Source organism: Rhipicephalus sanguineus, chromosome 1 (genome assembly GCF_013339695.2).
Source record: "Rhipicephalus sanguineus isolate Rsan-2018 chromosome 1, BIME_Rsan_1.4, whole genome shotgun sequence".
NCBI lineage: Eukaryota > Metazoa > Arthropoda > Arachnida > Ixodida > Ixodidae > Rhipicephalus > Rhipicephalus sanguineus.
The window spans coordinates 155,904,505-155,921,474 of record NC_051176.1 but is presented as its reverse complement, the minus strand read 5'-3'; the positions used below and the strand labels follow the sequence as shown (position 1 = coordinate 155,921,474).

At 49.0% G+C, this 16,970-nt stretch overlaps 1 protein-coding gene across 1 annotated transcript in view; it reads left to right on the top strand.

Annotated features, from left to right (window-relative positions):
• Nucleotides 1–16,970, top strand: part of LOC119379844 (nose resistant to fluoxetine protein 6) — a 116,595-nt gene that overhangs the window by 39,318 nt on the left and 60,307 nt on the right. The window contains exon 2 of the mRNA XM_037648958.2: nt 10,251–10,483. Coding sequence (XP_037504886.2) covers nt 10,251–10,483 — 233 coding nt within the window. The remainder of the gene's footprint in view (nt 1–10,250; nt 10,484–16,970) is intronic.

Here is a 16,970-nt window from a genome sequence, read left to right as displayed (position 1 = left end):
TTGGATTTGACATCAGGCTACTGGCAAATTGGAATTCGAGAGGAGGATAAGCCTAAGACAGCATTTACATGTGGGCGCGGACTCTACGAATTCAACGTTGTCCCATTCGGTCTGTGTAACGCACCCGCCACATTTCAGAGAATGATCAACAAAGTTCTCAGCGGCCTGCTCTGGAGGGTGTGCTTGGCCTACTTGGACGACATTGTGATTTTCTCTAAGACCATGGCAGCCCATTTGAAAGACTTGGAAAGCGTACTAACGGCTTTGGACGCGGCGAACTTAAGACTAAAGCCCGAGAAGTGCAGTTTCGCGCGAAGGGAAATCAAGTATCTCGGACACATTCTTACGGGCGAAAACATCCGGCCGGATCCCGACAAAGTGGCAGCGATTGAAAAATTCCCTCAGCCACGAAACAAGAAAGGTGTGCAGAGCTTTCTGGGAATCTGCAACTACTATCGGCGATTCATTAAGGATTTCTCTAGTATTTCTCGACCCCTGACCAACCTGACCAAAAAAGATGCCCCTTTCGTCTGGGATGCGGCCTGCGAAGTAGCGATGCAATCCCTCAAATACAAGCTTATCACAGCCCCCGTTCTGCGTCAGTTTGAGCCGGGACGGCCAATAGAGGTGCACACGGATGCTTGCGATTACGGCATTGGAGCCGTGCTCGTTCAGAAAATCGCATCTCAGGAAAGAGTCATCGCATATGCTAGCCGGCACCTTAATAAAGCCGAGATTAATTACAGCACCACTGAGAAGGAATGTCTCGCCGTCGTGTACGCCTGTGCACAGTTTCGGCCGTACGTTTTCGGGGCTAAATTCACAGTCGTGACCGACCAAGCTAGCCTTGCTTGGCTTATGAAAGTCCGGAATCCAAATGGTCGTCTCATGCGGTGGTCTTTGTTGCTGCAGGAATTCGACATAACGCTGAGACACCGCCCAGGCCGGAAGAATGGAAATGCCGATACGCTTTCTCGCATTCCTCATGATCCCGCGCCGGCAAGCGAAGAAAATCAATTACCGTTGCTGGCTCTGGATCGAGTGGATGTTGGGGAACGGCAGAGGGCAGATCCATGGATGAGAGAAATTATCCAGCACCTCGAGCGGCCGAACGCGCCCGTTGTCAGGAAAACTAAAAGAACGGCACGGAGTTTTCGGTTGATCGATGGTGTTCTGTATCGGAGGGCACAAGGGTTTCAGGAAGACCGCGCGGCACTTGTTGTCCCCAGGTGTCTGAGACCGGACATCCTAAAGCACTGCCATGACGACACCACTGCAGGCCACCTTGGTGTCAAGCGCACATGGGAAAAAGTACGCTGCCGGTATTTCTGGCCAAAGATGTTTGCATACGTGAGCAAGTATGTCCTCACATGCCCAGACTGCCAGACGAGAAAGCCGCCACCCGGCAAACCTGTCGGTTTCCTTCAACCTATACCCCCCGTGGGGCGGCCATTCGAGCAAATCGGGATGGATTTTCTCGGACCCTTCGTGAAAAGTAAACGCGGCCATCGCTACGTGCTTGTGATGACTGACTATCACACAAAGTGGGTAGAAGCGGTCGCCTGCCCCGCTGCAACGGCCGCTGAGGCAGCCCAAGCTTTTGTGGAGCAAGTGGTTCTACGACATGGAGCCCCGGCGAAGATAATCACTGACCGAGGAAAGCATTTTGTCAGTAACTTCATTGAAGAGGTATTCCGAGCAATGGGGAGCAACCACGTCACAACCACCGCCTACCACCCGCAAACGAATGGCCTGTGCGAGAGGTTCAACCGTACGCTTGCAGACATGCTCAGTATGTATGTTTCGACAAACCACCGGGATTGGGACGAATTCCTCCCTTATGTCGTCTTCGGTTACAACTCTTCGCAGCAAGAGACAACCGGCTTCACGCCATTTTTCTTGTTGCATGGCCGCGAGCCGACCTTGCCCATTGATGCGAGCCTCAACCTGCGACGTGACAATGAGGGTGCTTTCAATGCATATGCAGTGGCGCGCAGGCTTCGCCAAGCTCGTGAGCTCGTGGCTCAGCGCGAGAGGGACCAGCAAACAAAAAACAAGAGAGCGTACGATGCCCGACGACGGGGTGCTGTGTTTCGACCGGGGCAATTCGTCTACGTGTGGACGCCCTCACGAGCGAGGGGCAAAACAACAAAGCTCCTCCACCGCTACCATGGACCATTTCGCCTCCTTCGACAAGTAGCGGAGAACAACTGGGAGGTCGTGGACCGCAGCGGAAGGAAGAGGGACATTGTGAATGTAGCGCGTTTGAAACTGTGTCGCCCCCGTTCATGTCTCGACGACGACGCGGATGACGAGAGTGAGAGTGAACGCGAGTGTTCGGTCCGTGTTGACACCACAGTGCCGCAGGGTGGTGCCGCAGTTCCGCCCGCGAGTGATCACGGTCAAATTGAACATTCGACTAGTGACACCGAGGTCTACTTTGATCCGCGGACACAATATAGGGACCAGTCATCCGACACCGAACCGAAAAGACTATGGGCTTATGACAGTGACACCGAGATTTACTACACAGCCAGTGATGTTGAGTGAGTGAATTGAAGGACTCCTTTTGTAACTCTGTGTGTCTCCGCGTGTGCTTTCGTACTAAGATGTGTGCGTCAGAACTGTAGTTAGCAATTTATCTTTTCCTTGTTTCACTGTTTTAAACCAAGTTTATTTTTGAGCATGTGTACTTCGTCATCATGTATTAGTGTTTTAGTGTCTTGCAGATGTAAAATGTTTTGTGCATTTATTTGGTCGCGGGTCACCTTTTTCGCATGTTATAGTTATGTGTCGTTTTCTTTTAAATGTACATGAAATGTTTTTTTCTTTTGGAAGGGCGCGAAGCACATTATGTCCTCCTTTGTGGTTTTTTGGTTTACTTGCAGCTCATCCAGAGTGGGGACACTCTTAGTTCGTATAGGGGAGGTGTCGCGTAAACCTTGATGTAGCTATTTTCTTTCAACTTTTGGCTCGTTCCAATGTCGCGGGTCAGCCCAAGAGCCGGGTTTGCGGTGGTGTCCTTGAGTGGCTCACCGGCTTTGTTGTACGAGCGCATTATCTTCCTTCCTACGAGGGTCCGGTTCCCATCTAGGAGACCACAGACGGCTCAGCATACGTGGCGCCGGAAGGTATGCGGGGTGAGTTGTACGGTGAAAGCCTAACGGATGTCGCGGTAGTTTCCTGTGTGTTTTTACTTTACTTTAGATCATTATCCTTTAGGATGACGGTGGTCATCGAGTTCAAACTCGGTGGAGGCCACCAGCGATTGGGTGTACCTGTTTGAATTCGTGACACCCGATTGGGTGTCGTCAACGGAGACTTCTGAGTGGCCCTTTTTTTGTTTGGTCTCCCGGTGGCCTCGGGACGCTTCCAGGGGAGCCGAGGGACAGTCGCACCGGAGACGCCACGAGAGCAGGTTGCAGCGAGCGCTGCTCAGAGTTGTCAAGAGTTATGTAGCGTACAAGTGTGTGCAACCTATAATTAGGAAACTTAAGCCAAATAAATCAGTTTAGGAGAAAGTATATGGATATGCTGTTTGTACGTGTCATCTCTCCGGCGGCGACCAAGTAGCGACCAGAATTCTACGCTACACAGCTATAGGTATTCTCCGAGTTAAAATCGACGCGAAAGCTATCGGATCTCGACAACGGACGTACCGACGGATTCGCAAATCGACCAGGAAGCATGAAGCGGCCTTTGGAACAGTCGTAAAGGCTCGCGTTTCATTATAAAATCAAACTAGCGTATGCATCTGCGCAGTAGCCCTTTCTGTTCACGTAAAGGAAAAGGTGCTGCATAGCGCTAGTGTGAAGCCGCGGAAAAGAAATAAGAGGCGAGAGCCGGAGGGAGATAGGGCGCAGTCGTTACGTATGGCGAACCCTCGGCGTCTTTAAATAAAGATTACGTGTGTTCCGGTGGCCTACAAGCTATCTCTGGTGTCGTGCGATCCAAGGGCAGATCCGTCGGTGAGATGGAAGCGCGCGGCCTGCTTCTAGTGATTCGTCTCACAGATTACGGCCCACAGCTTTCGCGCGTACCTGCCAGTGTCTCTGAGAGCGTGAAGCGCAATCTTGGAAAGAGAGGCGACGCAGCCAGACGTGTATGGAGTCAACCGGTCTTTAGATCAAAATCAACAAAAACAGACCAGATCAGATAGTAGCAACCTTGAAAGCAAAAGGAAGCCATCGCCTTGAGCCGTGCTTCTGCAACAGGGTAATCCACACGTGCACTGCAGCACCGCTTTGCCACGCAACCGTCGCCCTCTTTCGATTTTTCTTTCCCCCGGGTGTTGGCATTTTTCGTTTTAACGTCGCGAACGGACGTTGTCTGCTTGCTTGTTTAGGAGACTTGAGCAATGGCTGGTACTTCACCAGTTTTTATTTGCGTGGATGGAGGTATTCGCATGCAGTGTCGAAATCGCCATGAGTCTACCTAATAAGCACAATTATCGAAGAGCGCTGCCTCAGTAATGCTAGTGAATACTGCGGTTGGCAACTGCAGTTACCATAGCATTTGTTCTTGTTTTTTTTTTCGTTCGTTGGTTTTTTGTGCTGCAAGTGGAAGAGAAGGGGAGCTTGTTTGTGAACCTCCAACTTATTGCATGAGTTGTACTGGCCAACACCGGTCGATCGGCCGCAAAACTGGCCAGCTGGGCAGCTATAGGTTGCCGACAGATGGCGACACTTCGTCATCTTCATCGTCGTCGTTTACGCTTACTCGGACAAATGCCAATATACGTACGCCGCTTTTTCTTTCTTTTTATTTTTCCACAAACACTACTGCCGCACGTTTCGTGGCCGATCACCCGTGGTGGGTTGCGCCATTCTTCCAGGAACCAACCAACCAACGATGGAACTCGTGAGTGGTGCCATACTGACAGTCACAGAAAAATACCGTAATGCTTAATTTCTTATTATCCACCCGTAAAAATTTCCCCCGTGTAGCTTACACGACTTTCTTGTGCATGAAAGAGAGATATGTCATCCATCCGAAAGTTCCACGGATATACGAAGAAGACCACACATTGTTTGCTTAGAAAATAATAAAAAGTCAAAGTGCAGACACCATCCGGCTCCCACCTTTATTTGCGTCTACCTCGAGTTTTCGCTCACGGACAACGCTGATTTTTCGCTCACAACCAAAGACGCCGCCGCCGCCGACACCGACACTGGAATTTCTTCGAAACGAGCTCTTTAACGCTATCGCGTTAAAAAATTCATCCTTCACCGGTGCCTGAACTCAGGAACAACGTTTTTCCGAGGTGAAACCACCTGAGTTAACCAAGAGGATAGAACAGGGTAGCTCTAGGTCGAAATAATTGTCAATTCAACGAGTCGTCAAAATAATTTGGCAATTTGGCAAGCGAATTTTTCGCTTTTGATATCTGCGAAAGACTAAACACTGGTGAACCAAGCGATGTTAAGCAAGTAAAGCTTCGTGAACAAGTATCCTTGTCTTAACCCGCTCCCTGATACATGCTAACATCAGACTTTCTTTTACCTCAGGCGACGAGCTGCTGTGGTAAAATCGATTCTTACAAATATCAAACGCCCCGTCCGTCTACGTTTGTTCAGCTGTGTTATCGAGCTAGACGTCACACCGCTAACCTGTCCTCGCCACACCATTGACAAGGACATGTTGAGAACGGAATCAGAGGACACAACCAGGCCGGTAGCCGGGAATTTGTGTCGAGGGGGGGGGGGGGAGGGGAAGAGCACTTGCTGAAGGCTCTGACTATTTTAGAAAAACACATATTTTCATTATTTAGTTTCGGTAAAACGCCCCCCTTTATCAGAGTTTCTTTTTTTGGGGGTGGGGGGGGGAGGGAGTGAGGCTAGGGACCTTAAAATTAGGCAATGGGAGGTACGTAGTGAGCACCTCTGCAAATAACTTCTGCGGCCGAAGGGACACAAAGTGAGATGATAATTACCGCCGTCAGCCGCGCGATTAACTAAGCCTGTACAATGAACTTGCTATATAGTGAGTGCAGTAAGCGGGCATGTTTGTAATAAACAGAGGCAGTCGTGTTTCTACACAGTTCCACATGGAAGAATTCTTCTCACCCGCCCGTGCTCCGAGATATCTGGCTGCAAAGTTTACCTGCGGTTCGCATTATTACGCATGCGAGACTGAGGATTGGTGATCGGCCCAATGCTCCTTCCTGATGGGCGCTCAGTCATTGCCTGATATCGCCAGCCAGTAGTAAAAGGGCAGCCGTAGTCAACTTTGCACGTGCATTCGACCCGTGGACAGATTAAACGCCGCACGCAACATGCCGCAGCACATCAGGTAGGAGCTTGTGTCGATCCTCTCTACCTTGTATGCGTAATCATGTCAACCGCCATTAATCTTTTCAGCCGGATATCTCGGAGCACGGACATGCTAGGGGAATTCTGCTAAGTGGAACTGTGCAGAAACACGACTGTCTCTGTTTATTAAAAACATGCCCGCTTACTGTAGTCACTAAAAGTTCATTATTAAATTTTAGTTAACTGGGCGGATGACAGTGATAATTATTGTTTCACCTTCAGTGTCTCCCTGGCCACACAACTTATTTGCAGGGGTGGCGTTCACGTATCTCCCAGTAGCTAATTTTAAGAAAACCAGGAAGCTTAATTTTGATCACCCTACCCTGTACAACCTCTGCATTAAACCCAGATAACCTGCGGTTGTTAGGCGCACGCAGTCCGTCGCACTGACGCTCGTAGCGCCCGAGTACGTTTACCCAGCATTGCTTTGTACGCTCTCTCTTCACTGCATCGCATCTATCTACGCAGTGAAGACACAAGGCGGGGTAACCAAATTTAATTTTACCGGGAACCCCTGAAATTTTTCCGGGAACCCCAGAAATAATTCCAAGAACGCAGGTCCGTATTCACAAAAGCGTATTACGCTAAAACTTTTTGTGGGAAAATGTTTCAGCCAGTCACGATGCGGGACATACCATCAGCAAAGCCTGCTGACTAATGGGAAAACGCACTTATGAAACAGAAGCTTTGTGAAATTCAACCCGTCATCATTCTTTCGTACGCCTATGCCCCCACGCCGAGACACGTGCTGTCAGCGGTGCGTCGCTCGGAGCTGGGTGGACTCGGGTGCGGTGGGTGTGCGTTGTAGCGAGGAGATCACCGGTAGGCGGATGCGTGCACTCCGAAAATGCCAGGCAGAAGATGGAGCATTTGAGGAAGCTCGGAAATAGGCGGCAATAGTGAGCTAGGAAAAATGTCGGAACACGTCCTTTTGGAGCACTTCCTTAAAAGTGGCAGCAGTTTCTGGCAGCTTGTGCGAGTTGAGGGTTCTTTAAACACAGGCGGGTGGCATGTTGGTTGTGTTGGTCTTACTGTCTGCACACGTACGGTGAGTTGCTGGCTCCTGCTTGCAATAACTGCGTCAGCGATGTTTAAGAATAATTAAAGTGTGTTTCGTGAAACGCCGTACGGTCGCCAAAAGCAGTAAGAAATACATCGATGACAGAAGAGTCATCGTAAGTTCACGATGCTAATATATTGCTCGCTTGGACGTCCTTACTGTTCGCAAACGTCGCATGCAATAGCGCGTAGCTTGAACAACTGAACTTACGGGTGCTAAAGAGCACCGGTGGGTTCGCAATATTTTTCAATCGCGGCACGCTAGGCCAGATGGCTCGCAGATTTTCGCCTGGGCCTTACGGCTGCTCTTTTTGCCATTTAATCGCCATGCCACTTGTTCATGGCTCCAATATGAAAGACAGAAAGAGAACAAAGCCGCCGAATTTTAAAAGAATCGAGCTTTTTCGCGCTGTACTCTGCGTTGTCTATTGCGAACAACGGCAACGATGGTCGATATTCAGTGACTCCAAGGCAGCCCTACAACTTTTCTTATTGGCCCTGCGGCATGGACTGCACGAATAACTGGCATTCGAGATCAGACACCTCAGTTATACGTCATTTGAGAAACGACACCACATGACATTTCAGTGGTTGCCAAGTCACTTCGGCGTGATAGGCAAGGAACATGCCGATAACGCTGCTCGGCCAGCTCTGCAAGGCGAAAAGGAAGGTGCTATATCCCTTTCAAGGTCTGATGCGGCTGCGAAGCTTGAAATGATCCCACAAGACATTACGCACTCCCCATGGAATGGAGCAAGTAGCAGAACTATCGCCAACACCACCTGAACGCTTTGCTATGCCAACTGGACTCCGCCAAAGAGAGGCCACTCTGCTATGCAGGCTATGACTAGGAGTGGCTTTCACAAAGACATTTTTTTTCCGTATAGGAATGGCCGATAACGCTCTTTGTGACGTCTTTGTGACGAGGAGCCTTCGCAGCACATCTGCGACTGTCCTCGTTACGCTGTGCAGAGATTATCACTCGCAATCGCTTCAGCTCGCCTTGATCACAGACCGATGCCGCTATCAACTATCCTCCAATGTCATCCTGAAAAGTCGTCGAAAATTAAGGCGACGCAGGCATTGTTAAAATTTTTTAAGAACAGCAGACTTTCACGAACTGTTGTAGACTGATAGTGATGCGGTATACCGTACGAGACTGACGGACTGTGAGGTTGTGTGTGTGTGTGCTCCCCCTTCTCTCTCTGGATTTACTTACTCTTCTAACTTTCAAACTCCCCCAATCCTTTCCCCTCATCAGGGTAGCGTAATGGCTATTCTAAACTTCTTAACATCCCCGCCTTTCCTCTCTCTCTTGTTTCCTTCCTTTGTCCGAGCAGTCACCGTCGGGCTGGGTTTCCAGCTTTGGCCCTTTCCTCAGTTGACTAGATCCCTTGATGTTACCGATGCTATTCACCGGAAATGACCACATTGTTGAGCGCACCTCTTACTAAGTAGTGACCCAGCAGGGTGAGCGAGATTAGAGAAAAATTAATAAGTATGCGAGGAAAGAAACAATACAGTAGGCAGCATTCACACTCGTTGTAGGTAATTTTTGCGCACCTTGCACGTCTGTTTATCAAGTCTTTCCACAGAAACATAGTGTCGTATGGTTTCGTTTCACAGTGGATCTGTCTGTGCCTACTGAATGTGTACTGCGTCCTCTTTTGTATCTGTGTGTATACGGCTGGCATGGTAGGAGAAACCTACTGTTACTGTACTTCCCCAGTTGCTTGCAATACTACTTCCAACGTCGGGCTCTGACATGCCCAGGGTTGCTGGTGCTGCTTCATCTTTAGTTTTTTGGTCTCTTTACTCAGAGGTACATACATTAAGCTACAAAATTTACAGAAACACAGCGAGTATTACGTAACATGCATATGCTCCTTAAAAAAGATCAAGAAATGTGAAGTCACCATATCAAAATAAGGACACAGACTCCCCATATTGCATTAAGTAATGAGAAAAGCCAGGCTCAGGCTGCCGACGTTTAAATTGTACTCGTTTATACATTCTTGGGCAGACTGCCTTGTTTTTTTAAAGCACTTTTTTTATGACGGAGACGCAACTATAATTTTACAATATTTACAGAAACAGAGAGGGCACTCATTGCACCTGACAGTTGGGGTGTGCATGGTACTCTGGAGACCTCATCGGGTTGCTCGGTGTTACGAAAGCGCGAGCTATAGGACAGGAGTTCCTTCGTTGCCCATATCTTCTAGTGACTCTGACGGCCTTGGTAAACGTGAACACACTCCAGGGGAACGCGTTTTTAAGGCGTTCACGCGCAAGCGCATCTCCTGTACGCGGTACGATATAGTGTGTCAACAACAACGGTAAGTGTATTTAGCCCAAGCTCTCTTGACGCACTGAGTTCAGACGTATCGTGACGGTGCCGAGAAATGCCGAATATCAAGGTAGCCACGTTTCAACTGTTCAATAAAAAAATTAAAGCCAGTTCCATGACTGTGAAATCTGAGTAAACAGCGGAGCTGGCATGCGAGCGCAGATTGAGTTCTTTCATCATCTTCTTTCTTCCTTTATCTCTTTCTACATCATCTTCTCTCTTTCAGCTTTTCTTCTTTATCTTTTTCCATATTGCCCTCTCTATTCCTAACCCTCAAACACTCCCCTTCACCCTCACATTCCTTTCCCACCCCCTTTCTATGCTATACTATGCATGGCTACGCTATGCTAGAAGCTGCTCGGCGCATACCCGCCGAGTTTTCTGTCCACGATACCGTCCTTACTCCGAGCGTAAAAACAGCTCCGCTGTTAAAAATGCCCAGTATTGCTTGCTGCGCATGCGCTTTGTTCGAGCTTTGGTCTGTGCCGTAATACCGCGGCACGTGATGAAAGAGAACGCCACTGTCTTCGCAGTGTTGGACTCGTCCGGCAAGATTCCGGATGGGGTGTTAGAAGGGTCGCTCGTGGCCTTGGGATCGTACAACGAGTGCGTCGACATCGTGGCCCGGGACGAGGGCCAGGAACACGAGTACTTCCGTGGGCAGTACTGTGCCCTGGACGTCAAACCCTACCTGCCGCCCAAGCCGAAAAAGTACAACCCGCAGCACATGTTCCGGAATATCTCCGAAGTCCTGCCTATCCTCAAGGCGAGCATTTTCATTCGTCCTTAATCAAACCGTTTCGTTTTCTTGTAATTCTTCAGGTGGAGCTGTGTAAACGCGACCGGTGTGAGTAAACAATCGGTCGCGCTTACATTAGAAAGCGTCGTAGGGGTAGATTCTAGCCAATCCTGACGCTGAACTGAGCATTCGCGATTGTGGCCGGCCAACAGCAAAATCACTTAAAAACAATAAACTCTATGTGTATTCAGTCCACGTAAATGAGCAAGCTTTTACTTTTTTTAGTATCGTATATTTCGTTTGTTAAGCGAGAAGGAGTAGTCAGTGTCGCCATAAAGGAACCAACCTTTCCTATACACCATTTCAATAATAATAAAGAGTGTTGCAGAGTCATTTCTAGATTGCGTAAAGGATTAAATGAAGGAGGCTTCATTTGTGGGTTGATTGACGTACAACCGTCCTCTTTATGAAAGGGAATACGCCAGCGCGTGGCAGGTAACACCGTACCGCACATGTGGCGCAGCGCTCTTTTCGGCGCCCTCTTTCGAACGAGGCTCCCTCTTTTCGAACAGAGGCCGATTCTCACTCTCGTCGGTGGGCGGGGCGTCTGCCGATTGACGTCGCGATCTGCATCGCCGCGTCACAAAAGACATAGCATCCTCATTGGCCGATAGCCGACGTAAATCGAGAGCGGCGTTCGGATCAGACGCGCTTCTTGCCACGGGGTGCCGCCACTTGCCGGCGCCGCACTCCTCAGTACATGGTAGCCGCGCTCGCGCACGCGAATCACAGCGCGAGAGTGATCGCGTTTCATGCGCGCGCTGACGTAACTTCTTTCCCCCGTGCTATCCCTCCCCGTGTAGCTTCCAGTGCGCTCGTCGGCACGAGAAAAGAGATAAAGCGCTGAGAGCGTGCGCCCAAACCCCGTAACTCCGCTCATTCTTGACGGATTCGAGAAATTTTTGCGGCAATCGATTAGCGAGGCAGAAAACTCCGGTACTGAGGTCATTAGATCATTACTTCTCCTTATTTTGCGCTGTCGTTTTGGTATCCATCTTTTGTTCAGACATTTCAGCGAGCAAGGATTGCTTTCGGTAAAGATTGTTGCTATCACAACAACAAAAAGTGATAAAAAAGAAGGGAAACTGCGAGAAGGCGTGCAGGAAATCGAAGGAATGGCACCGCTCTCTCTCCTCTTATTTTCACGTTTCCCCACTGTGCCGCACCACATAGGCGGCACGAGGCTACTTGCCACGCGCTCGCGTGTTCCCTTTCATAAAAAATGGTGGCTTTACTTGCACTCTACTGTCCGTATGGTCTATGAAATCAAAGAATATTCTGAGCTATTTTTCAATAAAAAAATTAACAGGTCATTTTGCCGTACAGAACTGGCACACGTAATTCGAGGTTTGTGGGTTCAGCTTCCACAAACTGTTTTCTGTTAACTTATCATTCGCTCTGTCTCATAATTACTACACTTCAATTAAAATGGGTGTAACAGAACATCAGGTAATATGACATTCGCTAGCGGGTGGAAATATTTCATTGAGGCACAAGAAACCTCTAAATGCTTGTGCGACTTTGCCGCTTCTCTGGAATTCGGCTTTTGATGCTGCAGAGTTCTTCGAGATATATAGATAGCGAGGTTGTAGTGACTCCCAAATGGTGTTTTTCCGGTTCCTGTGAAATTTTCGTATTTTTCGGTGCATCCGGGCTCCACACAGGAAATCACGGTTGCGCCGTTCTTCCGACGTCCTTCAATAAGCAACCGCTTGTATATTAAGCTTATAAATGAAAGTACCATCAGTCGTTGATTCTATCGGCAGAATCATATGTTCATGACTGAGAAATGAAACAGCTTATCTGCATATATGGTGTCGCCTATAGACCAGAACACAGAGAATTCCATGCGCATCGCCATATTTGCATCGCGCGTCGCGCCATCTATCGCACACGCGGCGAAACAACATGCGCGGGCTGCCACGCCAGCAGACGCTACACAGAGCAAACGTGAAACTCCCGAAACTCAGCCCGTCGGAGAGCGTGTTTCGCGTCTTTTCTAGCCTGGACATTTTCGCTGATTTTATTGGAACATCAAGAACATGTTGCTCATGCAAGCCCGCAATGTATACAGTACGTGCTGAGTGGGCTGCGGAAGCAACCTCGTCAGATACGTACGCTGTTACATTTGTAAAAAAAAACGTTCTCGCTGTAATACGCGTGAATCCTAATTGCCGTGCAGCTCGCGAAAGAGTGAAACGATGTTTTGTTGCGCCATATTACAAGCCATATTACACCATATTTCAGCATTCATCGCGTAATAATTAGAGTACGCTTTACGGGTACAGCTTTGTGGAACGTAATTTTTGTTTCATGAGCGTTCTTACAATAATGCGTCTTGCTCACAAAAGCGTGCTATCAGAGAGTATAACCTGCAGTATCGTTCAGCGTTTTTTTTTGGAAGCTACCTGCGCGATTTTATTCTTGTAACGATGGTGCTTTACAAGCGAAACTGTGCTACTCTTAGTTAAGCCGGTTAGCTACGCCTGCGACGTAAAGGACACTGGCGCGAGTACTGTTTACTTACGTGCCAATACATGTATTATGTGGAGCTGGATGCCTCGTGTCCAAATAAATTTGGGGACGTCAAACACTGCATTGAAAGCACGAAATTCTGACCAGCTGTTGAGGAGCACCGTGCCATTTATTACCTTTTGAAGAGGAAATCTCGAAGGCGTGGATGCCATCAAATCACTAAAGCTTAATACTACGTTGAAAGTGGCAAAGCATGCTGATTGCTTGTGCTTGAAAGCACTACCTTGCACTAGACTTTCGTCAAAAGAAACGCTCAAAGGTATGAAGTGCACCCCCACACAAAGCTCGCGCCTGCCTTCAACCCAGCTGCGTGTCACGCAAATTAGGTTCGTAAAATGAAATAGGTGGGCATCACACTGCAGAATACACGCAGTTAGTGTACTTACTCGCGCATTTTCACTCGGCTCCTAGTTTTTTTGCTTGAATCACAGTTATCCACTCGCGGCGAAGCTGAGAACACCACACCGGCACTATTTCCGTGGCGCGTCGTAATCGTCGCAGACAACGCTAATATCCTCTTGTTGCGCTGCTTGTTTTGGCATCCAAAGACGACGCAGTAGTGCCCAGACGAGCTCTTACACGCTGAAGTGGCGTGAACGGGCACTTTTCCGCACTTTAAAGCCTCAGAACTGCAGCTTGCCCTGTTTACTTGGTGCAGTCCGCGCGCGTCTCGGCAGCCCGGTCAGCCCGGCGTTTGGGTGCGAGAGTATCCGCTCGGCTCGCCAGAAGCCTGGGTGCGAGACAGGCGTGCTCTGGTGTATACTTCTTACGTCACAAAGAATCACCTTGCCAATGGAAAGACGCACCCAGCAGCTGCGCTAGGCTGACGCAGCGTTCGCTGGTCACTGCCTTTGTTTCATATCACCTCTGCTGTTGAAGACGTGCGCCAGATTGCAGAACTCCATGACGATACTTTTCCACGTTTACTACCCTCAATGTCCTGGACTACTCGCCGGTGGACCTCATGTCAACAGACGCTCGTTATTGTTCCGATGTTGAAGTCAACATCGCATATTCAATTTCTTTGGGGCGATCACAAAACGGAGGCGCTTCGGCCGAGGTCACAGAGTTCACAGCAACATGTTCGCCATGCTAGTGCTCGCCAGGCGAGTCCGCAACTGACACCGAACTTATTCGCTTATGCCGCTTGACCAAATCAGGTGTCTCGTCAAAGGTTTTCGCGATCTCACAAATTTTTATAAGGTTTTCAGTGGTAGCGCCATCTACAACGGCGTCATTATTAGAGATTGGTGTATGCCCCGACGCCTATGCCAGGTCGGTGCTTGAACCGGTGCCACTTCGTGCATTGTGGCATCCTGCATTGTCGTCTTAAACTACCAGGCTCTATTTGAACCATAACACAGGGGTGGCTGACATGAAATGAAAACAAGACATTGGTATCCTTAAATATGGTCGTCAGCTAAGAAGCAGAGCTAGCAGGAAGGTATTTCATTCAGCGCGAATACCACGTCCTTATCTCTTGTTTACCAGCCTTCGTTGCCGTCTCAGCAGTATACATTTCAAGCGCTACCGGATGATCTGTATGGGTACGACTACATCGTTTCCACAATCTGCCTCTGCTGAAGGTGAGGGGGAAGCCAGAGGAGCTTGATGCTGATGTTTCGGCTTTCTGCATCAATTACCAGACATTGCATACCCTTATTCAGCAGCTCACACTGGTCGAGTGGCTTCTGCTCGAACAGGTTGCTCATGTAGGTGGCAAACCACAGATGGCTCATTAGATATTGGCCATCTCAAGAATGTCCTTGGCGTCGAGCACCGAGAGCAGAGCATGACGGAAGTCCGGGACACAGAGCGACTGGCCAGCAAGGTCAGCGTGCAGAAACAAGGAGTTGAGACCGAAAGGCAGACGAGGAAAGACGATCTTGTAGCCGACGGTGCATGAGATCTTCGACCCAAGGTCGATTCGTTGTTTACAACGAAGCACATAATAAATGCGTTCATTCAAAGCGTCTTCTACGACATCATCGCCGAAGCGCGAGCATTAAATGCATGTAATGGCTCAAGGGGCAGCCGTCGTATTTCGCGTCACCGTGCAACAAGATGGTGGAAGGGAAGTGACCGACGCGCAGCGCAAGCAGTCCCCCCGTACACACGCTCATAAAGGCATTTATGCGCCTAACGTCGATACGCTGTCTGAAGCGACTTGTGAAAGTAGACCAGGCATGCGATGCTGTTTTTAGCACATGCCGATGTTATGAACGCGTTATTATTATTGGTAACCTTCATTTTCTTTGCTTGATTTTTCATTGGCACAGCATAGGCACGGACCCATCAGGAATCAAAGAAACAAACGATAGTAATAGTTAACTACGTCTGCTATGCAAAAAATTAAAAATAGACACAAAAACGATTATATTACATGCTAACAAGGAACAATGCCTTTGCGTCATATGTTTTGGTCCCGACGTGGGAGTCGCCCGCAGCGCGCTGACGCGCGCCTTGCAGGACCTCAATAAAGTTTTGCAACCAATAACCAACCAACTTGCCAACCAGCGCCTGATCTAGTCGTTTTCGTCTCTCTCCGTGTTTGTACTTTTGACCTGGAAGAAATTATTTCGTGGCTTAGGGCTTGAGGATCGCATAGGCGGAGAGTACGGGGGGGCTGGGGGGCTTGCCCCCCCCCCCCCGGACTGCCTCATGGGGGGGCAGAGAGCCCCCTGGCGCCGGCCCAGGGTATTTTTTAAGAGCTTGGCTTAGGTCCCCAGGTCGTCCTGTCTGGCAGCTATTTCACAGGAGGCTGTTTATGCCCGCTTCTTTTTCATTTCAGCCATTTAAAGTTAGGCACATCGGCCAGTGACAAGTCAAACATTCAATGGAAAAGTGCCCCTCCAACGGATTTTTATGTGCAGAATGTGTTGTGCTGATGAACAACTGAAGCGACCGACTTAAGCTATGACAAATTAAAAAATTCACCAGCGATTACGATACTGCCTAATTCACTGAGCGCAGCCTCGTGTTCGGGCAACGCCAGCTGTGTTTGATGTTTTGACTATCCGCAGTTGTAGCAATGTAACATTCGTTACATATTGCCACAGAAACTGCCAGCGCTCGAGTGCTACGCACACTATATACTCTGTACATTGCAGCTGTCGCGAACCAAGTGAAATGCCCAGCCCCGTTACAGCAAGCGAAGCCAGCCGCAGTGCACGTGCCAGCCCTGCACGCGGACGAGCTCCGACCGAGGGCTAGCGCGCGCGACAGAGGAAGAAAGCGAGGTTAGAGGCCAGTATTTCGTGATATCGACAGACTCCGCGTTCGCTCTCTTTCGTCCTCGTTCGCGCTATCGGTTACGCCGCCGACGCCAACGCCTATGTGCGCTCAACGCAGGAACGGACGCCTAAGAGCTGCGCTCTAATTGTCTTGAACCCCGTAGTGAATGGTTTTGAGAACAGAAAAATGATACTGAGAATACAAAGCAATCCCGACACAGTGAGTCAGTGAACGCTTTTGCACAAACTTACTCGCCAATAAAAAAACGGGTAATTTCTTGGTTGCCTACATATTGGTACCCTTCGACATTCCTGCTTATAACAGTGCCGAGAAAAGATAGTACGCAGTTTTGATTTATCAGTAAAGGGTTTTACTAAAAGTTCGGCCACCAATGAACAACTCCATTACTCGTCCAGATTCATAACCGCAGCTTCGCACAAGGTGTAGTGGTAGCAAATGGTATTGCTACCATCTCAGAATTACTTTCGGCCATCTTCAATGAACTCACTGGCATATAATTAAAGCTTACCGTGATAGCATTAGCCAACTGTCTCCTGTGTGGCGCATGTTTTAACAAAGTAAAGCCTAACCCCACGCATTGCGTGAATCGATTTTACGCGACGCAGTCGACGAGTCAACGAAAAAGGTCGCCTACGCGACCTTTTTCGCTTCGAGCCACAAGTTA